This window comes from Plecotus auritus (genome assembly GCF_963455305.1).
Source record: "Plecotus auritus genome assembly, chromosome: 11".
Taxonomy (NCBI): domain Eukaryota; kingdom Metazoa; phylum Chordata; class Mammalia; order Chiroptera; family Vespertilionidae; genus Plecotus; species Plecotus auritus.
This window is the reverse complement of record NC_137777.1, coordinates 38,797,761-38,822,099: the sequence shown is the minus strand read 5'-3', so window position 1 is coordinate 38,822,099 and position 24,339 is coordinate 38,797,761. Positions and strand designations below refer to the sequence as shown.

Below are 24,339 nucleotides of genomic sequence, written 5' to 3'. Positions count from 1 at the left end.
TTGAAGCTGAGAGTTTACATGTAAATAATTGTTTTCTTTTAACATATTTGTATGGATTTCAGAGAGGAAGGAAGAGGAAGGAAGAGAGAGCTAGAAACATCCATGATAAGAGAGAATCACTGATTGGCTGCCTTCTGCACACCCTCTATTGGGGATCAAGCCTGCAACCCAGGCATATGCCCTTGACTGGAATCAAACCCGGGACCCTTCAGTCCCAGGCTGATGCTCTATCCACTGAGCCAAATGGGCTAGGGCAATAATTGTTTTCTTTACAGGGAATTCAACATATGCAGAAGAGATAATTTAGTGCAATGGGCTCCGTTTTCATGATAGAAGCCTCTGACCTGTACTTTTTGCTAATAATGTTGAAGGGGGAAGGATAGCTGTCAGAATTAAATCTCATTGACTACATTTGGTGAATCCAGAGAAAAAGCCAAAAGGTTTGTAAAACACACACACATACACACACACACACACTTGCATGTGTGAATTTTCAGCTATTTTACCCCAAGCTGTCCAAACTACATGTGTGGCTTATGGCCATAAAATTGGGAAAGGACTGCTACCCCAAATAAAGACAGACAACACAGCTTTTTGGCATCCTTTTTCCAAAATAAGCCCCCAAAATAAAATTTAAAAAGTATTTTGGAAAAAAATTGAGAGAAATATTTGAAAATCCAATGGTATCTTTCAAGGTCGTTTATTTCTCCTACACAATCTACCTATTCCCATTTTTATCCCTAAAGATTCACTGAAATAAATTACTGTCTTGATATTCCAAAATTCAAGGAAATATCGGGCCCAAATGTCTCTTGTCACAATAAAACAAGTGGTGGTTTAACCTATTCAAAATGGAGTGCTAACTACAGGCAAACCACTCTAACTTAGAGAATTACTCTTGGGTTAATCTGAAACTCTTAGCTGTTGCCTGGGAGAAATAGTGAACAGTTCTACATTCAAACCTACTCCCTCAACTTCTTGAACATGGAAAAGGGGTTTATTAACTGATGAGTTCAGGTCATCTTTTGAGAAAGGCTGTGTCATCTTTTCAACAAGTATGTGATGTTACCAGGGTGCACTGGTAAATGGGAGAAGGAGCTCTGATTTGTAGCATTTGCCAAATTTCCATGGTATAAATACTCCCACAATGGCCAATTGCAAGCTACTAAAACTAAGTCACTGAACACAGATTTAGTCGTGCGCTGACACATTATATTGAGTAGTTCCATCACATAGGAATAATAGATATAAGTAACACCAAGAGCACAGTTAACAGGAGAACATAGTAAAATAATTAGGAAGTGATGAGTTTTAAGAACATATCACCTTTGTTTATAATGTATGTAGTTACATGTTTCTATAACTTAAATTTTAATAATAGTTGTGTTTAATAATCACCTTGCAAATTTTTTAAAAATTTAATTACCAGCTCTCTTGAGCTTGTACAAGCAACTTCAGCACACCAATGGATATAACAGTCGAGGTCTCTGAATTCTCACATTAGCATTTACAATGTAAATACTAGGGCCAGACAAGAATAATACTATCAGCACATCATAGAGAAAGCATATGTGCTTCAACCCCTGAACTCCTGGTGTAGAGGAGATAAACTGATTAGGAGTGAAATTCTCCCATTCTGGTATCCCTTCCAAATAAAAATACTTACGTTGTTGAGGTTTTTTTTCTTTTTAGAGGGAGAGAAAGGAATTCCAGATGATTCCTATCTAGATAGATAGTGGTACAGGTACGTGATATCAGTGGCCCCCAGTGTGGTGGGAAAAATTTGGGAGGATCTAGTTTGTTTTCAACCCACTCCAAGTTAGAAAGAAAATCAACATCAAAATACTATAGCCAAATATTCATATTTATTCATAATTCCCTGCCTTTTTCTCCTATACCACATTTCGCATTAGACATTCTCCAAGCTTTTATTTTTAGTCTCATTATCATTACTTTCTTGTATTTTGTTGTTTCTTATCACTGATTTGAGTAATCTGATGACTCTGTTGAAATATTCCCAAATCTGTCTCTTACTCTGTCTACACTGAGCTTCACACACACATTTTCAACCTTTGCTGGGCACTTCCACACAGATGTTTCATATGCAACCCACAGCAAATCTTTATTTTCTCCCCAACCTGTTCCTCCTCCTGATTAGCTCTTTCTGTCATCCAAATAGAAAGCTCAGAATAATCTGATTTCACTCTTCATTCTTCATCTCCCTCATCCAGTTATCAAACATGCTGTTTCAGCTTCACCAGAATCTCTGCAATGGGCCACTCTCCTCATGCCCACCGATAGAGCCCTGGCAATGGCCTGTCCTTTCACTCGTGGGGATGGAATGGCTCCCCCATGCATGGGGCACTCTGCAGTCTAATCTGTCTGCTCCAGGCTCCGCCCTGCCTCTGGTAGCTCTAAAACCAAGTCTGGTCACTCCTTCACTTAAAAGTGTCCATCTGCTTCTTACCTCAAGAATCAATCAGAGACACTACAGCCTGGGAGTTAAAATCTTCTGGGTCAGGTGTTAGCCCACCTTTCTCACCACAACTCCCACCCAGTCTATGCATTATGGAAGTACACTGTCTTGCCACATGAGACTGTGCCAGTTCCTGAAGAGGCCACCTTGAACTTCTGCTCCCAGCCTGAGTGCCATATAATATTGCTAAGGATGGAATGTCCTTTTGCCCTCTGTCCCTGGCAGAGTCCCATTCATTCTACAAGGCCCAACATTAATCCCACTCCCTCATGAAGCATTCCCAAATACTCTAGTTAGAACTCATCATCCCTTTCTGCACAATCCCACAATACTTATCTGCATTTCTGATTCTTGCCTGTGTTGTAGTTGTTCATTATAAAGTTAGCAAATACATCACCATAAACTTTCACTCCCTGAAACATGGTTCTACATATATTAGCTATTCAAAATGTTGAAAAAACGTAAGCACCTTATAACATGGAAAATTATTATAAAGTAAACCAGTCAGTGGAGCTAACATATGTGCAATCTATGGATGAATAGAATAAATAAAAAAATTACTAAAATCATTACCATGATGTATAATTCCATTTTCTAATAATGCTTGTCCCAAGTGAACACCTTCTTCAGGCCTGTGAATCTCTCCGATTTCCAACAGCCATGACACAAATTCACTGCAGCAGAAATCCAATGAAAAGGTTAACTAGTTAATTTCTTCCCCAGGAAGTCTATCTGTGCATTCATTCATCAAGCAGCTATGAAAGGTGTCTCAAAATAGAAGGGACTATTTTTAGTGCATTTCAACATCCACTTTTCATATCCATAAAGCTCAGTTATTTAAACTGAACTCTTCTAGATAACCCATGTCCATACATTCAGACTTCCCTAAACCATACTTAATAACTATTTAACTTGTTGAGACTTCTAATAAACACAAAGGGAAAAACAATTATAAGGTTACTACCCACATAAAGGCAAATTTGGGACTAAAGAGTATACAACAGATCCTAAAGATAGCTAAAGGAGAGAACTAGAGAGAGTAATAAGAACTAGATAGAGCAAGAAGAGATAAACTCCTTTTTAAAATTCTTCAAACCACAATCATAGTCTTGGGGAAATAAAGTATAGGGAATATAGTCAATAATATTGCGAAAACTATGTAAGGTGCCAGCTCGGTACTGGTAATAGTGGGGGAGACACTTTGCAAAAAGGTAAACTCTTGAATGTGGCGGTCCAGGCACAGAGAACCAGTGGATGGGAAATCCCAAGAGGGCAAACAAAACAAAACCGGTATGGCAGACAGAATCTGAAGATACCCGCCCACCCCCATCAAGAATCCCACCCCTTCCTTTTTTAATCACATCCTAATGTAGGGAATGCCAGTGGATACTGCATATGTAATTAACATCCCAAGTCAGCTGACCTTAAAATACGGAAATCAACCCACTGGGCCTGAGCCAATCACTCGAGCCCTTTGAGTCCTTAGAAGCAGAGACTGGTGGCCCAAGAGGAAGTGAGGAAAATGAAAAGCCCATGAGGAAGATGCCACTCCTGCCTTGGAAGGCAGAGGGACCAAGTCATGGGAATGCGGGCAGCTTCTATCTGAGGGCTGCCCTGGCCTAGAGCCAACATGAGATGGGACCTCATTCTTATAACCCATGAATCTGCCAGCAACCTGAATGAGCCTGGAAGTGAATGCCTCCTCAGGGTCTCAAGATAAGAGCCCCACCCAGCCCACACCTTGATTTTGGCCTTAAGCAGAAAACCCAGTATTGCTGGCCAGAATTAGGAGCTAATAAATGGCTGTTGTTTCAAGCCACTATGTATGGGGGTAATTTGTTTTGCAGCAATGAAAAATTAATACACAACAACAGACACGGAATAGTTTTACTATTCTTTCCCCAAACTTTAAAATTATTTGGTAAATTCATTGGTGTATCTGAAAGGGCAGGGAGACTCCATGTTCCTTTTGTTCCATGTCTTCCACCTCGTGGAGTCAGGTTCCCGCCCTAGAACCTCTCCAAGAGCCCAACCCACACTTTTGAATTAGCCAATAGAAATGCAAGGGGAAGGTAAGCCACGCCCTGCCCCCATGTGCAACCTGATCCCGACCAATCAGCGGAGGCGACACTACCTCACCCCTCCTACCTCTCCCAGGCCCCCTATAAATCAGCGCGTTTGGGGGCTGACTCTCTCTCTCTCTCCACCTCGCTGCTGTGCAGGTGGGTGTGTGTGTGGGACTGAGCTCGAGCTAGCTCGATTAAAAGGCTCTTTGCTTTTGCATCGGACTCGGCTCCCTCGTGGTCTTTGGGAATCATGAAATCTGGGCATAACATATCCAAACAGTCATCTGTAAGGAATACTCCAGCGCAAAAGCATCTCCCACACACAGAGGCTGTGGCTGTGAAAGGCCACAGAGGACTAGGGCTCTCATCTTTCACCATTCCTGGAGGGGGTGAAGAGCCCCAAGCATCGCAGATAAGAAGAGTGATGTTTTGTAACACTTAGGAAAGAGAGCATCAGCTCAATAGTAAATTTTTTAAAGGCCCTGTGGTATCATTAAAAGAACACTAAAGCCAGAGACATTTTCCAATAAAAATTTTATCAAGCATATGTTATAAAAAGCTAACATTTGACATTTTACGTAAACTAATGAATATATTTTAGAATGGTTTTACTTTTTTTCACAGAGGTCAGAGAAGCAAAGCTATGAAACATGTGGAGCCGTGGTCGGCAAACTGCGGCTTGCGAGCCACATGCGGCTCTTTGGCCCCTTGAGTGTGGCTCGTCCACAAAATACCACGGCCTGGGCGAGTCTATTTTGAAGAAGTGGCGTTAGAAGAAGTTTAAGTTTAAAAAATTTGGCTCTCAAAAGAAATTTCAATCGTTGTACTCTTGATATTTGGCTCTGTTAACTAATGAGTTTGCCGACCACTGATGTGAAGAAATTGCTTCTCTAGTTATTTCAAAACCAAAAGCAACATGAATGGCTAAAGAACAAATAGCCAAGGAACATGGAATTCTAAATGTGATGTCTAGTCTAACAAGCACATTTTAAGGCAGAACAAGTTGTTAGAAGAGTGCTTTTTATTCTTCTATTAGGTAAGCACCACCCGAGAGAAAGAAAATAAAAGAAGGTGAAATACAGTCTAACCGTTAAGATTGTGTTCTTCGCAATAAGACAACCTGGATTCAGGTCCAATTTCTGCTTCTAATAGCTGTGTGATGTTGGATTAGTAAATGCAGCTCTCTAAACCGCAGGTTTTCCCTTGTAACATAGAAATAATGTCATCCTCACAGTGCTGACACAAGATTAAATGAGCTGAAAGGTCAGAAACCCAGCCCAGTGCCCGGCACATGGAGCACTTATTAAATGTCAGATTGACAAGGACGTTGGAATGGTTGGAATGTAGCTAAAGCATGATTTTACATTCTGACGTCACTAGATTCCTCACTGCATCAAATTCAAATGAGGGAAAGAACAAAATTCAAGTACTGTTACGAATCAGGAGTATGGATCAAAAGGGGATGCTGTAATTAATCTAATGGAAGTTAATTGTACAAGGTAATTTGATCATAAATTCCTAACTGGGCAGGTCATGGTGGACACAAGAGTGAGTGTGGCAAAGGCCACGATTAACACAGCTAACATTTCCTGAGTCTCCTATGTATCAGGAGCTCTGGGGAATTCTTTGCATATCATTGCATCTCACTAGCACCACAGCCCCAGGAGAGCTTGTGGGTAAAGGGTTAACAAAACCCGTCTCCATCAATAAGGACAAGTTTGACCCTGGGTTAACTTGCTGGCTCTGCTTCCCTAGAAACCGGATGAAGGCAGGGCGTCGGCCGCATTAGTAGGCAGCACTGCTTATGGTAAAAACGACCCTGGTGGCTGAAGTGCACACTCACAATACCTAAGGAAAAGCCAGAATTCGAAGTGACTCTCCTGTCAGTAGGCATGCCCCTGTGAGGACGTTGGAAGTTATGTCCATGAGGCTGTTAATAGATACAGTGTCTTCCTTGCAATATGGACCTTCTAAGTCAAGGTGGGTTCACATTTGCTCTTTCTTTTGCACAAGATCCAACTGCTGGGGCACTGGGGACACTAGCAACACAAGCCTGCTGGCAGCCACGTGGCCACGGTGAGGGCCACACCCACTGAAGAAGCTCCATGCCGCCCTCCCTGCAAGCACAGGCTCCTGACCTATATTCTTCTAATAGGGAGAGGGGGGGGGGTGGGTGGCCCATGGTGATTTAGGGTGTCTGCACAGCTAAGTAATTAATAAGACATTCTGGTAGGTAGTACAGGTAAGCACTATGATAATCTCCATTTTTAGAGAGGTAAGAGAAATTTAACTTTCCCAAATCTCAGGACCAGCTCTGAATGGAGAGAGCCTGACTGTGAAGTCTGGGCTTTGAATACTACTCCAATCTACTTTTATGACCTGACTTTAACATCCACTAGCTGTATGAACTTGGGCATGTTAAAATCCCTGAGTCTTCATTTCTGAATCTTTATAAAATGTAAGTATGTATTTGAGGATAAGAAATAATGTACAGAAAGAATCCAGCCCAGAGCCTGGCCGACCTATCGGTACCTGAGGCATTGCCCTTCCCTTTGGCCCTTAACCCAGCAGGGATTCCCCACGCACAGCTGTCTGCAACCACCCCGAGGACACACACAGTCCATCCATGCTAAATGCCCAGACGACTTCCCTGCCTCTTGTTCTGTGCCTGCCCCTCACATGACCCACTTTTTCAGACTCTTCATCAATTGCCCTTCATCCTGAGCCTGCCTGTCAAAATACTAAATTAACTGGTAGTCGCCCTCACCAGTTTGACTTAGTGGATAGAGTGTTGGCCTGCGGACTGAAGGGTCCTGAGTTCAATTCCGGTCAAAGGCATATGCCTGGGCTGCAGGCTCAATTTCCTAGTGGGGGGTGTGCAGGAGGCAGCCGATCAATGATTCTCTCTCATCACTGATATTTCTATCTCTCTCTCTCTCTCTCTCTCTTCTTTCCTCTCTGAAATAAATAAAAATATATTTAAAATTAATTAAGTAATTAAGTAATCAATTAATTAGCTGGTAGCTTACACTGTGTTTCTTCAGTTCTCTAGCCTTCTCTGACTTTCATATCACTTTCACTGGTTAGACATAAAGATTGAGAACTTGGCCATGTAGAAGTTGAAGTTGATCTGGTGGGAATGATGACCCAGGCAAGGAATCTAGTTTAGAGGAGACCAGTGCCAAAGCGGAATCCTCTGTACGCATGTCCTTGCCAGTCTGTCCACTACAGGCAAACCCACCTGCAGACATAGCCTCTGCATGCACAGCCTCATAGTATACCATAATATACTGAAGTCATGAATGAATAGATAAATGCCTTACATTTTCATGGTTCCCAGCTCTACATCCATTCCCTCATCCCACTATAGGCCAGAAAATGTTGATAATAAAGAAATTTTCAAAATGCTTAGAAGAATATTTTTTAAAGAGAAACAAATAAAGTTAACACATGAGATAATGAAAATATAAAAATATATATATGCACCTAGACCACCAACCTTACCTTCCAAGAAAGCATTTAGGGAACGTAGTCAGTTTTCTTTTTCTGTCTTTGATAAGATTTCCTTGTTTGCACATCATTTTATAGAGTTTCTCACCCTGTTCAGAGATCATTACCCAGGTGTCTTGCTCCATTCCTAATTTTAAACCTATCAAAAATGGAACAAAGGACAGGTAACTGGAAAATTCTCTTTATTCACTCATGCCTTTATTAAACAACCTTTCATTGCATGTCTGCCATGTGCTGGGGCTGTGGGTACAGAGCTCTGTACTACAGGGGCTCATGAGATACAGGGAGACAGGAGGTAAGATGCTCAGGGCCATTTGGCTCCTTTGTGCAAGTTCTGCCTCAAAGCTACATGTCTGGCCAGTGTAAGAACAGCTGTATGGATCCCTTTGTCAGGACTACATCAGAACAATTGGACAGGGACAGCCTAACAGGAAAAATTCTGATACAACAGGGACCCATTCAGAGTAGATCCCTTATCTGAGAAATTTTCAGAAAGGCTTCACAGAAGGGCCTGTTTGAATGCAGAGGTATGAACAGGATTTGCAAAGAGAGTGAAAGGAGTCACGAGAGTTAATTAAGGTGAAGCAGCACTGACAGGGAGCCCGGGGTTTCCGTGAGAGCACAGGAGATGCACTGGTGGATTAGGCAGAGTCCTCGCTCAACTGCAGTTCAAGGTCCTTCATTCCTGAGGTACTGTTTTAATCAGAGGGTGAGGAGGCAGGGTAGTGCAGGAAAGGAAGTTTTGTTGCTTTGGAAACTAAGCTCAGAGGACAAGCTGAAAGGGCGAGGGTTTAGAAAGAGGGAGATCACTTAGGAGGGAAATGCAAATGTTCAGGCAAGTTTGTCGCTACACACAATAATAGGAACAAAGTTCAGAAATAGCTAGGAGGTGGTATTGGGAGGACACACCACCAGGTTAATTGTACGTGTGAAGGCAAGAGGCAAGAGAAGAAAATCAGGATGCCTTCCAGACTTTTGACATGACAACTGAAAGGAAGTGGGAAACATAGTGGGCAAGGGTTTCAGGTCAGGAGGAGCCCAGAACTGACCAGGTTGGCCTTGGACATTCAAAGGGAGTCCAGGGGTCAGTAGAATGCGTAAGTATGAAGCTCAGGAGAGCGGACAAGGCTAGATAGAAAGATTGAGAAACTGGCAATGCAGAAGTGGAAGTTGATCTGGTGGGAACAGATGATCCAGGCAAGGAATCTAGTTTAGAGACCAGTGCCAAAGCAGAATCCTAGGAACACTGACATTTAATCAGTGGGACTTTCATGAAGAATTATTGCAGAAGAAATACTTGAATTATTTTAGTCTTCTAGCTACAGAATTTCCCACTAACATTTTACTTTTCACAATGGCAGGAGCCATTGACATTTGTCAGTAATAGTGAATAACCATTAACAACTGAGCCTATTGCCTGGCTGGTGTGCTCAGTGTTTGAGCGTCGACCTATGAACCAGGAGGTCATGGTTCGAGTCCTGGTCAGGGCACATGCCCTGCTTTCTGGCTTAACGCCCTGTGGGGATGTGCAGGAGACAGCCGATTAATGAAAATCTCCCATCACTGATGTTTCTACCTCTTTCTCCCTCTCCCTCTCTGAAATCAATAAAAATATGTTTTAAAAAGAACTGATCCTATTAACATACACAGATTTCTTTCTTTCTTCCCACTCCATTTTTTTTTTTTGGGGGGGGTGGTTCTTGGGCATATCTACATACATAGCCATTCTGAAAAATAAATCTTCAATTTGATGAAAATTTCAACTTATTTTTAAATAATTTGCTGTATTTGAGTAAACTGCTAGATTTAACAAAACTTAGGAGTCCATTATACATTCAAAATTTTTGTCTTAAAAATTACCATCTGGTTCTTCCTCCAACACCAATCAAAGGAGTAAGTATTTAAAAAATGCTTTGGAAATTCTTAACACAACTGTGTACTATGGATATTTTAATCAAGTTGGAAAATTTATACATCTCCAAGGGAAAATACCTGAAGATGGAAAGGGCTCTTCATGTTCTAAAATTTTATCACCAGTGAGACATCTTATTCCTAGACCTCCGGGGAAAGGAATAAACACTGTCGTGTTTCTTATTGATTATTTGATAAAGAAACTAGTAGTTATATAAGCATTTCTATTTCCTAGCTGAATTACAGAAATATGGTTACTTGCAGACAACTGAATATTGCCAGACCAAATACCTCCCACAAGTCTCCCCAAAAAAAAAAAAAAAAAAAAAAAAAAAAAAAAAAAAAAAAAAAAAAAAAAAAACATGAAGCAAATTTGAGCTAGGTCTGCATCTTGTGAACAAGCTCTTTATTGGGTTATGTTACACAATACTCAGTGCCATTGTAACATGTTTAAAAAGTTAATATATATCCAAAGTCCCCTCTTCTATAATTAGGACACTAACATATTTGGAATTTTCACCATACTACTAAATATACAGAGAACAACTGTTGGAGGCCCTACAACAATGCATATTATTGAAGCTTGTCTCTTAAAGGAAAACTCTGTGATGATGCTTTAGAAATGGCAAGAATAAAGTGCAGAGAAAATGGAACGAATGTTAAAGCAAGTGAAACTATTTGCTGTAGACTGAATGTCAGTGTGCCCCCAACATTCCTATGTGGAAACCTAATCCCTAGAGAGATGGCATGAGGAGGTGGGGCCTCATGGGAGGTGGTTAGGAACCCTCGTGAATGTGGTTAGTGCCCTTATAGAAGAGACTCCAGAGAAATCCCTCTCATGCCCTCCACCTTGTGAGGTTACAGCAAGAGGCCTTGTATGAGGAACGGGCCTGTCACAGAACACGGAATCTGCAGGTGTCATGACCTTGGACTTCCCAGCCGCCAGAACAGTGAGAAAGAAATGTCTGTTGTTCATAAGCCACTCAGCCTATGGCAGTTTGTTAAAGCAGCCCGACCAGACTAAGACACTATTTAAAAGACACTGCCAGTCACAATACAACTATCTTGCTAACTACATACGGTTACTTTCTTATTTTAGTAAGTAATAATATTGGAAGCTTTCAAAAATTATTTCAGCATGGGGGACTTATATCACATAGAAAATTCAAGTAAGCATTATATACCTTTTTCCTTTCTCTTAACTTTTGCCCATTATCTGCTTTTCTGCTAACTTAGAGATTCACCAAGCATAATAGTGCCCAATTTATATACCCACTTTTTCGTCTTTCTCTTTCTTTCAAAATAGCTTCTAACCATTCATGTTTCTCTTCAGGTGTTTTTGCCATACACACAAACCATTTATTTTTTGCTGTGTTATGTATCTTCCATCCATTAACCACAATGTGTCCGCTGCTATGGAAGTCAGCTGGAAATTAAAGAGCAAAGGTGAATGAGCAAATGTTATATATATTATTTCAATGCAATCGTTCAATTCACAAAAGTTCCAAAACAACTGAATTCTTCAAGATATCTTTCCTTTGTATGTGTGTGTTGAAGAACAAAAAATAAAAAAAAATAACAAAATGTTTATATATCGAGTGCAGTCAGTGCTCAATTGTGGAACATATCTAACATACATCACCCCTCACAGGCTCTCAATCCCCTACATCTGACACAGATACACTGAGGACAGCATTTTATGCTTAGCCCTCCAAAGGCCCTGGATGATTACATGTCTTTATCTAGTGCAGTGGTCGGCAAACTGCGGCTCACGAGCCACATGCGGCTCGCGAGCCGCGGTTTGCCGCTCTGTTGACTAATGAGTTTGCTGACCACTGATCTAGTGTCCCAGTTTCCCATCAGCACAGTAACCATAGCAATCAATACAAAATTCACTTGGACTGCTAGGGCAGATGGTACAAATGTTGACAACCACGTCATCTGAAGAAAAGGAAGGAAGTGAGACACAGGGGAGAAAACAAAGAGAGTTGCTGACGCACCAGGGCAGAGGTCCCAGGAGACAGGGCCAATAAAGGACAACGTGGAGGCTAGGGTGTGCCTGCCCCTATCTCACACCCGCCCACCCCAACCACAATGTGGGCTAGAGGATGTTCTCTTGAGCACTCAGGTTACTGAAGCCAGAGAGCTGTTCACATTTTAAACAGGTAGCATTTCTAAGTGCCACTAAACAGTCTCTTTGGAAAGCCTTAAAATGAGTTACTGCCACCATATAAAGATTAATGTGCACACCTGCCATGGCAAGAGAGCCTGCTAGGTCTCACATGTGATCATGGGAGTATTTGCAATCAAAGTTTGAAGCACAGAAAGGGATCTGAAATGTGGGGTTTCTCCCTGTTCCTGCTGACTGACAGCTCCGCACCTCCATCCCACCATCAGACAATGAGGATCGTCTCCACAGTATGACTTGGTTCCCAAGGGAAGTGCCCTGTCTTAGGCACCACCCAAACCTGGCCCATGGCATGTCTTTTTCCCTTACCTGCAGCAGTTACTATTTTAAGAACTGGACAATTTGTTAGGATACTAACGATAAGATGGAGAAATGGCACACAGGTGAGCATTTGAAAACCTGTGTTCCCGAAAGATTATAAACATTCTTCTCCCTTCTGAGACCCAGGGATGACAACAAAGGTATGTGGGAGGGGGAAGCTAATCTGTACCCCAAGCCCATGTTTAGATTGAATATTACAAAGATATTTCTCTATATGGGAATAAAAGTCATTTATCAACAATTAATATATTTTATATTATTTTGTCTTCTCTTAGGAGCATACCTTTGAAATTCTAATTAAAATCGTTGGAAAAAGAGTGATTCAATTTACTAAGCATTCATATTAGAGACAATTTTTTTTTCAAATAGTAAATAATTAATTTACTTTAACTTCATTTTACATAATGTTCATGACTGATCATAATTTCATTAACTTACTTATAAAAGTCCATACCTTCAAATGTACAGAGCAAACGTTTACTATCTTTGTGAGATAAAGAACTTAACATAACACAAACCACCTCCATCCACAACTTTCCTGTACAAGCAAATTGATGACCTGTTTATATTAATAACAGTTATATACCAAAATAAATCTAAGGTTTGCTATATTCTACATTAAATCTATTATAGGAACACAATGTCACATATATACTTATAACACATAAGATCACTTAAAGAAAATCAATTCATCCATTAAATATTTCTGCATTCACACTCACTAGACTAGGAACTGTCTATAACATTCCTACTCAGCTCTTTCTTTATATCTGTGTTTAATGCTAGTGTGTTTCAGCCAAAAATAATTTTTTTTTACAATAGCCCTCCCCTTTTTCCTCTGACTGCTCTATCAAAGTATTTCTAAGCTTTAATGCACTGCACAGGAATTATTCATGTGAGACATCTATCTTATGAGGGAGTTTACGACTGGCCTTTGATTTTAAATCTACTAATCACCTACCTGTACCATCATCCACATTCTCCACTTCCATCACCTCTGTATTGATCCGGCCACGAAAAAGGTACCGATGTCCATCTGTAGATGTCTTGCTATTCTTCAATCGTCTTATAAAGGAATGAAATCGCAAAATCATTATTACCCTACTTAATGCAAGACGATATGGACACAATATAATTTAACTAAATCTTTGTAAAAGAGAGACTGATTCAACCAATGACATCAAATGTTAGGCTCCTGGTATTTTTTACTTGTGTTCTCCTATTCATAATAGCACTGGTGCATTATGAGATGTGACTTCTAGTTTTTTTTTAATGAACTAAAGCTCTGGGCTCAAGACAATATATAGGTGGTAGGGTAAAGCTCAATATAGGACATCAAAGATACCTAATCACACGCTAACAGACACTAATAGTTGGTTGAAATTTCATTTGATTTCTTTCACCTTCATTTTTCAGTAAATAGCTGGTAATTTCCATTTTTCAAATCCCTGGTAAAATTCAGTTAGTTCTTATGACCCCTCTGCAAATAAATTGACTTTGCTGGAGGTTCTTAAGCATTATCCAGCTAAAAGTATTTTCCCTATATTGTTTTTATTATATGACTAGAGGTCCAGTGTACGAAATTCATGCATGGGTAGGATCACTAGGCCTGGCCAGTGATTAGGGCCAATTGGGCCTTCTGGTTGCCAACCAGGGCCTCCCTTTCCCGGCTGCTGGACGGGGCCTTCCTTCGTTCCGCGCTGCCCCCTGGTGATCAGTGCACATTATAACAAGTGATCAAACTCCTGGTCTCCCGGTCAAACTCCCAAGGGGACAATTTGCATATTAGGCTTTTCTATATATAGATAACTGTATATTTGTTGAATAAGTCTCTTAATACATTTATAATCCTTCATAAAAGTCATATTAATTTTCAAAATAGTCCAAAACATTCCAAAATGTTGCATATACTGGGTCCAGTACTGGTCTTTAATCTTTAAAAGTATTTAACACAAAGTAAGAAAATCCAGGTTTACAGATGAACATTTGTAATAATGAATTAGGTCATTATGTATGTTTATAATTCAGTCACTGAACATTCACAACAGATTGCTTTAAAAACTGAGTCTTTCCCATTAAATTTAAAAGGAAAGATTGTAAGGAATGATTCAAGAGGATTAAAGAATACCTAATCATTCGAGAGATTTCAATTGACCTGGACTATTCAAGTTGACTTACTGACACAAGTCTGCCTACCAATTTAGTATGCTGAAATAACTATTCATTTATTGTCTAATACAGTTAAACCTAGCAAAAGTGAAGCTATAACTGTATACCAACACCAGTGTTCTCTCTCCTCCTCTCCTTGGTAGATACCTGTCATGGAGTGGAAGGGGTGAGTGCAGGGGGGTGACAAAGGTATCTTCACAGTCCCTGACTTCCTTCTTTGGAAAATAGTATATATTCCTACTTATCCATCTATACCCCCATCAAAACGTATAGTCCTTCATCACTAATAAAGAAAACTAACTAAATTGATCAATTCAGCTGACTGACAATCTGTTGGCCCCAGGCCTTCAGGATCTTGCACTCTTACGTTCATTCTGAAAGCAACCTCTAAATGCCCTTCATTAATAAGCTTGAATACATACTATAATTAGGAATTCAAGACAAGTAGCTATGAAAGTTGGCATAACTAGAGACCAAAGGTAAAGAATGCAGAGGCATATTCTCTCAGGTAGGAAATTGTACCCTGGTGTGTTGCAAAAAAGGATTTCTTATAAGTTGATACATCATACTTAAAACCAATCAAATTTTGAAAAGCTTAATATCCTTGATGACAGTTTTAGTCACAGGCATGGAATCTATCATTGGGTCCTATTTTTCAAAGTATTAATTTTCTTTGTGATCCTGCTCTTAACCCTGTACAGGTTTTTTATATTTTCTTGACCTGCAGATGATAACAGTGAATATGAAATTCTAGTCAGTGTCTGATCAATACAGTAATACTTTGATCAAATAGACCTTTGGTCCCTTCAGAAAGAGGCTCTATTGAATTCTAAAGATTAAAAAATCCATGGTTTGAAAATTATTTTACTCTATATTGTAATGTTGACTATTTGCATATCTTGAGTCTATTATTTCCTTCCTAATTATGTGTTTCAATGACCACCGGGATGCATGTACAGGAATGTTCACAGTAACAGAAAAACTGGAAAGAACTCAAGTCCATGGACAGGAGAATGAATAAACTATTAATTAAACTGTGTTATAGTCAACCAATAGAATATTATGCAGCAGTTAAGATGAATAAACTATTGCTACACAAACATATATAGTTTAAAAAGTATATTCTATAAAACGTAAGTTGCAGACAACTAAATACATGCTAATACCATCTGATATACAAAGCTCATAAACAAGCCAAACTAAGCAGTCATGTTATAGCTATCAAATACTACATAATGCATTCTTTTTCAATACTAGTTTCTTGTAAGGTTAATAGTGTTAGAAATATGGACAGCTGGGATGCCTAATTAGCACTCTTGTTTTTAATGAATGTGATTCTAAAATTAAAATAAATTCATCAGGTTCCTGGTTCTTGCAATTACAACATTATGGAAGTTTGGAAAAGGTCCAGTTTATTCATACTTTCTGAAGGATCATTAAAGCTTAGACAGTACAAGGTAAAGGAAGTGAAGTATTCAGAAATGAAGGAAACAGATGGTGGATTCACATTACTATCATTAGGAAAGGGATGGTCACACAGATTTATTTAGCGATTTCCATTTCTCTAAGCACTATGTATTTTGTCCATGCTACACATACATTCAGGATATTTGCTAAACTATAAGATCTTAATTTTATAAAGCCTGTCTTGTTGTTTAACTTATTTAAATATTAAGTCCATGAGACCATAAATAATATCATTATTGGTACAGTCTTCACTTGCAAAAGCTTTTAACTTAAAGGCAGGCATATATATATATATGCACCTACACAAATGTGTTAATTAAATCAATGGGGAAATATTTTCATAACATATTATGTATATCAAATTATGTTATAAACTTTAAAAATCTTACAATTTTATTTTTCAATTATACCTCAATAAAGCTGGAAAAATTATTATACCTAAACAACTTGAATCACATCACAGTTTTTTAATGAGTTACACACAAATAAAATTAACAGCCTACATCTTCATAAAGCCTATTTCTATTAATCTCAGTCTCTCTACCAAAGATAAAGAATTTAGAAGAGCATACTAGAAAAAATAACAGGTCCATTTTCACATTGGTAAAGGGCAATGTTTTAAAAGCTTATTGAGACAAAGATGACAACAATTTAATTATCTTTTGGCTCGAATCCTGACCTGGTCCCTTTCATCAAGGTGCATGGTATTACTTCATTAAAACAAATGTTTCCTAGATACAGTTAAGAAAAGCACATAAAGGCTCAGGAAATTTATCAATAAAGTACATTTTACTATTTTGTTTAATCCACCTGCAAAAATTTCCCCCAAAAGTCCAAGAATACATCCTATCAAACAAGTACCTTCTGAAGATAAAAAAATATCTATGCTTTAAAACAAACAATTACATCAATAACTTTGATTGGGTTTCATTCAATCATTTATTCACTTATTAAACAAATACTTCTCGAGTAACTATTACATGGTAGGTCTGTTCCAGTCTCTGAGGAAATAGCAACGAAAAAGCAGCAAGACCCTTGTTCTCATGGCCCTTGCAGCCTCATCTTGTAAAGGTGGCAGAAAATAAGCAAATAAATAATGGAGAAAATATCAGCATGCATTTTCCAGATATTGATAGAGTGGCCGGGAGGCTGCTTTGGATGGGGTGGTCAGGGAACATATTTCTGAGGAAGTGATATTTAAATGAGATCTAAAAAACATGAAAATCTGGCCATACAAACCTTGGAGGGAAGAGCAACTAGGAAAGAGAAACAGCCAGTGCACCAGGAAAGAAACAATATTCTTTATTTCCTCATGGGGTGTAACATACAGCATAGAGAATACAGTCAATAATCTATATATATAAAAGCCCAGCAATCGGAACTGTGGGACAACCAGAACAACCAGAATGACTGTGGCAGCCAACCAGCCTGATCTGGGCCCCGATCCACCCCCAACATCCCAATCGGGGGCAGGGGCAGCCAGCCAACTGCCTGCGGCCCCTCTCCCCTGCCAGCCTGGCCCAATGGGCCCCCTTTGGGGCAGGCCAGCTAGACCCCACCTGTGCATGAATTCATGCACCATGCCTCTAGTACTATAATAACTATGTATGGTGCCATCTAGGTACTGAAAATATCAGGGAGAACACTTTGTAAAGTATATGACTGTCTAACCACTATGCTGTACACCTGAAACCAATACAAGATAATGTGAAGTGTAAACCGCAATTGAAATAAAATGTAATTACATTTTTTAAAATTAAAATAATTATTGATGTCCTCTCCTAAAACTGCTCCTCTCCAGTTTTCCCATCCATTTGTTTCCTTGATTCTAAAACCTAAGAGTTAGCCTTGGGTCCTATCTTTCCCTCACCCTCCCACATCAATCCATTAGAAAATCTTATTGATTTTGCATTTATATTATTTTATGTTTTAAATATATTTTTATTGATTTTAGAGAGGAAGGGAGAGGGAGAGAAAAATAGAAACATCAATGATGAGAGAGAATCATTAAAAGCTGCCTCCTGCACACCCCACAGGGGGGGATCGAACCTGCAACCTGAACATGTGCCCTGACTGGGAATCAAACTGTGACCTCCCAGTTCATAGGTAGACACTCAACTGAGCCACTTCGGCCAGGCTGATTCTGCATTTAAAACATACAAAAATCTTTCCACATCTTTTTATCTACCCCAGTCCATTCAGTCCACTAGCATCTCCTCCCTGGGTGATAGTGGCTGCCTCCTAACTGGTCCCACTTACCACTCCACAATTTATGCTCTATATTTTTTACAAAAATAAAGACATGAAAGTGTTTTAAGAAGGAAGAAGTGCTCAGCTAAGCTAAATACTGCTGAGAAAAACAAATGAAGCCTTACAGAGCAGAAAAGTGATCACTTCCTTAGAGGTCAATCAATGGTGACTGACATGAGCAGCTTGGTGGAGCAGAGTGGAATGCTTACCATGAAGATTTCAATTTTTATAACTGTTAGTGTTGACAAAGTAAAGGGATGCCCACAGGACAGGTGGCTCAGGTATAATGAAGAAGAATATTGCTGCAAGGTGAAGAGTCTGCAGGCTTTCAGGTCCAAATACTGAACGGATCATTCATATGAGTTTTGAACACAGCAAAATGGTGACCAAGAAAACACAAGAAAGTGGTACAAGAGCTAAAGCAATCACTGAATTCGTGTGTGGCAAAGAGATATGAAGTGTTAAAAGTAAATAAACCAAGACAGCTACTAGATAGGAAGGACTAATGGCATGAACTTCACATGTGCTGGAATTCTTAAAGGCAGAGGAGAAGAGGTCGGGAAGCAGCATTAGAAAATAAGGAAGACACACCTACCTGTCCTACAGGGTCTGAGGTAGGGGGGTTAAAAACAACAACAAAAATCTTTCCTCTAGAAGGCTCCTGGGGAAGTAGTATCATCAAATGATAGTCACATTTCAGTTAGGTTTTATAAAAAAAACTAGAGGCCAGATGCACAAATCCGTGCATGGGTGTGGTCCCGCGGCCTGGCTGGCAATCAGGCCGATCGAGGCCATGGGAGGTTGGCTGTGGGAGCTCACTGACCATCAAGGGGCAGCTCCTGCATTGAGCATCTACCCCAGGGTGGTCAGTGCGCGTCATAGTGACTGGTCAACCGGTCGTCCTGGTCGTTCTGTCATTTGGTCGCTTAGGCTTTATATATATAGATGAAGAGAACAGTCAGCACAGGCTGAGTATGTGGAAGTTTCTGTAACCATGAGATTGTGAGTTTCCAGGACCACAGAGGAAAAGGTTGAGCCTATGAGATGGATAAACAATTTCTGAAGTGTTACCTGTTTATCCTCTTACCTGTGTTTTCTTTTGCAATACACCAAAAGATTATCAAAAAGAAAAAACACCCGCTCTTGAATGTTTCCAGAAGAAATTTTCAGTAAGACTCCACACATCAGCATTTCAGTGCAGGTGTCAGTAATGTTGGACCCCTAAGTCAGGAAAATTGGAGATAATGTCTGATTACTTATTAGAAACTTTCATGTGTAATTCTTTTTCTCTTTAAAAGCATATTTGTTTTTATTTCAAGATGCAATATATGGAAAGGATTAAAGCTCAAACAGCACAAATATTTATACACTGAAGGTAGGTCTCCTTCCTTTCCTCTCCTTCAACAAAAAGCGAAAAAAAGAGATTCTGAGTCTTTTTGCTATTTTATATATGTATGCATACGTAAGCCATCAATGATACATGTTTCCTGTGTTCTTTAAAAGAGAAATTATTCCAAACCTGAACAGGATGCTAAAGATTATTAGAGAACATCAAATAGCAGGACACTGAAACAAATGCTGGACTCTTAAATAGAACCAGGTCAGAATCATTGCCATTAACCAAAAGAGCCAAAAGGATCCTAAAATAGTAAGAAGCCACTAATCATTATATCTGCATTTAATTATCATTCAGCCCACTACTAGTATGTATCAGACAATGTCTTAGACACTAGGGACCCAGAGTTTGAGACATGACCCCCACTCTCAAGAAACACATACACTAGTGGAAGAAACAGAAATGTGAACGCAATTATATACCATGTGATCACTATGAGAATAGACCTTTAGTAAAATGAGGGTTGGCGTGAATGAACAGTGATGAATATCAGGGATGGCTGTGTGTGCTTATGATTATGTGTGTTTATAATTAATGATATGGTTCATTCCATGTTGTGGTTTCAGGTACAGTCATTCTCCAGTAATTTTCCTCATTGACTTTATGAAGCACACCATTTAAATATCACCTTCCACTATAGTTGAGATCAGTCTGAATGGATGAACTTCAGTCACAGACTGGGGCCCAGAGCAGCCCATTTTGGCACCACTGCTCACCAACAACATATCTTCTTGTGGTGTGTATGTCATGCCACAAGATCCAGCAAGAAAATAATAACAATTCAGAATCTAATTTGTGAAGAAGCTGAATAATTTTTCATCTATAATTTGAAACATATAATCGGCTGCCAATTACTTATACAGTCAGGATACATGAAAAACTATTAGGTTTCATGTACCATTACAGAATTTAATGGGGACGCATGATAAATTTCATGAGCAGACACTTGTTAGGTGCCAAAGTATACTTTCAGAAACTGACAAGAGCCAGAAAAGGCAATTAGAAGCATGTGTATTTATTATTGGTTTCTTTTCTAATTTCCAAGTCTCTTCAAACATTAAAATCATAATTTATGAAAAACTGCAATAACAAAACAAATCTCTTCTCAAAAGAAACAATAAAATATAATATTCCTAAACCAAATTTGGACTCCTTTGAGAGGGTGTGGTTTTTTTATGTTAACAATTTCTCTCAATAGAAGTTACATAAGGGTTCATTGCTGATTCTCTGCAGCTATGAGATGGCAAAAATCAGTATAATAGGAAACCATTCACTGATTATCTGCCCATTTTCAGCTCTCTCTTCTTAACACCAGGGACTGTCTCATTCATCTTGCCAACTGAAGGATGAGTGTCAGCATCAGAAAAACACAGACTGACTGCAGAGAGAAACCATAATCTGAGGAAAGATGAGAGATGAAAGAGTGCTTGAAACCTTTTCCTTCGTATACGATGTATTGCCAGACAAAGATCTAAGAAAGCGGGACCCATTCACAGCAGAAGAAAAGAATACTGACCAGAAGGACAAGTAGATGGGTATTTCATAAGAGCACAGTTCTAATATCAAAGGAGTTTCTTAAGAAAATTAATGAAGCATTTGGATATTCTTTTAAAAAATATTTGAAACTACTATGAAAGTCAAATATGGAATGAAGCCTATAACATTGTTTTATTATACAATGTTGTCTTAAAATGTATGCACTCTCCAAAAATAAAAAAAGACTCAACATTTGAGTCACTGTTTTTGAGATTCAAATGGTTAACTGAAATTATAACCTAAATTCTGTTATATATTAGGTAAAACAAACTAATAATATAAGTTTTCATTTTACCAAGATAATGTCCCAATCAAATTTTCCCCCAATCCCACATATTGTGAAATTTTGATCAATTTTTTATGTGGGTTCACTTTAAATGCTCTTTTTCCCACACCACTTATCCTTCAATAACAAGGACTATCTATAAATCAATTCTACCTCAAGGCAGACAAGCTGTGTCTACCAAATCACCTTGTAGAAGGGACAGAAAGAAACAGGTCTCACCATAACCTTGGCAAGACTCACAGTCATGAAATAACAAGAGAACATGACTTGAAGTCAATACCCTGTCTGACACAAACTTCATCAAATGGAAGCAGCAAACAGGTTCCAAAAACAAGAGGTGATTTTAAAATGGTCTAGTAGCATTGTATGTCTCCTTGTAAAAAGGTAAGCAAGAGGTGTCAAATTTCGATGGTTTCTTTTTATTTTCTAAGACACCATTATCTTGAATGTTACTTTTCCAGCACCTTCATATATTAATAATTCACTCTCTACCTTTTAGCGTGATTTTTCCTCTGATTTGAGAGATCAATCTATCAAGGAGGTAAAGCTGAATTACTAAATGACATAATGTTTACTGATACTCCTTTGTCAATATTGGGCAGTACTGTTCCAAAGACTGCTGTTATAATTACAATACTATCAACCAATTAAAAAGCAGACTAAGAATGGTCCTGTTCTATGAAATGAATCAATGACTCTAACTAAACAGTTAATCAGTTTCATTTCCAAGCACATTGGTCATTGCTTTACAATTACCTTTAGTAGAATATCTTGTTCAACGTTTGGAATGTTGGATAACACATATGACTCAGATATAATAAATGATATTAATAATATTTTAGCAATGTTATTTTTATTGTTTCTTTTGAGAAGAAATTTGTTTTTTTTATTGCAGTTTATCATACATTATGATTTTAATGTTTGAAGAGACTTGGAAATTTAGAAAAGAAACCAAAAAACAAATACATATGCTCCTAATTGCCTTTTCTGGCTCTTGTCAGTTTCTGAAAGTAGACTTTGGCACTTCAAATATGAGCAATTAAAAAAACTACAGATCTTCTGTGGGAGCAGTCACTACCTAATGCTGACTAAAACCTAATTTTTATAATAGGCAAATTTATCTGAGAGATTTCACTGTAAAAAAAAAAAAAAAAAAAAAAAAAGCCTTCATTTTCTGAATGGGGAAACAAGACCCTCCTAGATAATTAACTTATTTGAAATAATAACCCCCCTAAGGTGGAAATAAGGGAAATTCATGGCATATCACACTCAGATTCCATTCGAGAGAACCAGAACGTCCCCCTTAAGGTGGTCATAAAAGGTCTGAAGAGTTCGTAGAAGGAGCTATTTCCCAAGGTTAGCTAATGACTCCTAACCTCAAAAATTCAAGAAACTATGTCCTGTAAAAATCATGCCATCAGACATCTGTCCTTGATCTGCCCTAACCCCACTAGAGCCACTCTAAACATACGCAAAGCTGTCTATAAGCGGAACGATAACGCCTGTTAGCAATTCAAAGAAAGCCCACTTCCTCCCAAGGCCAGAGTTCATCCTGGATGTTTGTGTCCCACTGCCTTGTGACCTTTGGAGTCCTATCAGATAGCATTTCTCCTAACCTTCCCAGAAGGGACCAGGCAGAGCACAACAGCTTCACCACCCCCCCTCTAAGGTGGTGGACTGAGATAAGGAATCAGGTTCTTATCACAAGTCATCAGACAACTAACTGGTTGGGTCCAGCTCCAAGCTGCAGACCCGCAAAGTCCTCAAACTCCCGAATCACTGTATGTCTCACGCAATCATTTTCAAATCTCCTCAAGTAGAATTAGTGTTGCCACTCTTTTTGGAACCCAACATCTAGGAGACCTGCTGGAACTGGAGTCCTATCTGAACCCCCTTTTCCCCACCACCACCCTCCCCTATCCCCGCCAGTTTCCTCTGTGTCAATGTTCCTTTTTGCTCTTGTACTCCTGTGTTGTATACTAGGCAAGGCTGCTGAGGTCGAGGCACCCACCACTGTGGGTCACATATGACACAGTATGACCCCCATACTTTCCTCCTTGGAGTAACTGGCATGTAGAGTACAAGAAATATCAATACTTTAAAAATAACCAGCCATTTCTGCAGTAAACCTGTTTTTTAGGATCTATACAAGAAGGAAACAAAATGATTACAGATCCCATTTTCATAAAGTGTCGAACAGAGACTGTGAAGTTTTTGTTTTAATAAAAGGCCTACAAACATCCCTAACAAATCCTGCAGTTTTCTCCCAATGTTTCAATGACAACAGAAGAGCAAAAGCAAACTTGAGCACATTTTTCTCATCCCAGCAGGACAACTGCTCCCTAGAAAAAGAATGATCATCATGAATCAACTGTAAAACACACAACCATTTTAATTGATTGGAATAAGTAGCATTCATGCTGAATGCGGGGTCACTCTGGACACCTGAAATGGAAGAATATAAATGAGGAGGAAGCTACATCAGATCCCAGTAAGCATTTTTAAAAATTCATGGGAAGAATGGATAAATAGGAAAATTCCCTGAGGTCAATGTTTGAGATTTTTTTGCAAGTCTAAGTGGCTGTAATTTTAGATCTAAATGGAAACCAACATACTGAAAATAAGAAACAAATCAGTCAATTATAATGCCCTAAAGATAAAAGCGATCCACTTGGATTTGTGTGATACAATATTTGGTTAGAAACACTTTAAAATTGTTTTATACTTTTAAAAACTATGGTGATTTGCTTACTTTATAACAAT

General features: G+C 39.0%; 1 protein-coding gene across 1 annotated transcript in view; it reads right to left on the bottom strand.

The window, feature by feature from the left end:
* The window catches only part of PREX2 (phosphatidylinositol-3,4,5-trisphosphate dependent Rac exchange factor 2), a 225,313-nt gene that overhangs the window by 133,778 nt on the left and 67,196 nt on the right, over positions 1-24,339 (bottom strand). Inside the window, exons 7-11 of the mRNA XM_080646985.1 lie at positions 19,446-19,579; positions 13,434-13,537; positions 11,240-11,389; positions 8,047-8,191; positions 3,050-3,150 (exon numbers count right to left, since the gene is read on the bottom strand). Coding sequence (XP_080503111.1) covers positions 3,050-3,150; positions 8,047-8,191; positions 11,240-11,389; positions 13,434-13,537; positions 19,446-19,579 — 634 coding nt within the window. The remainder of the gene's footprint in view (positions 1-3,049; positions 3,151-8,046; positions 8,192-11,239; positions 11,390-13,433; positions 13,538-19,445; positions 19,580-24,339) is intronic.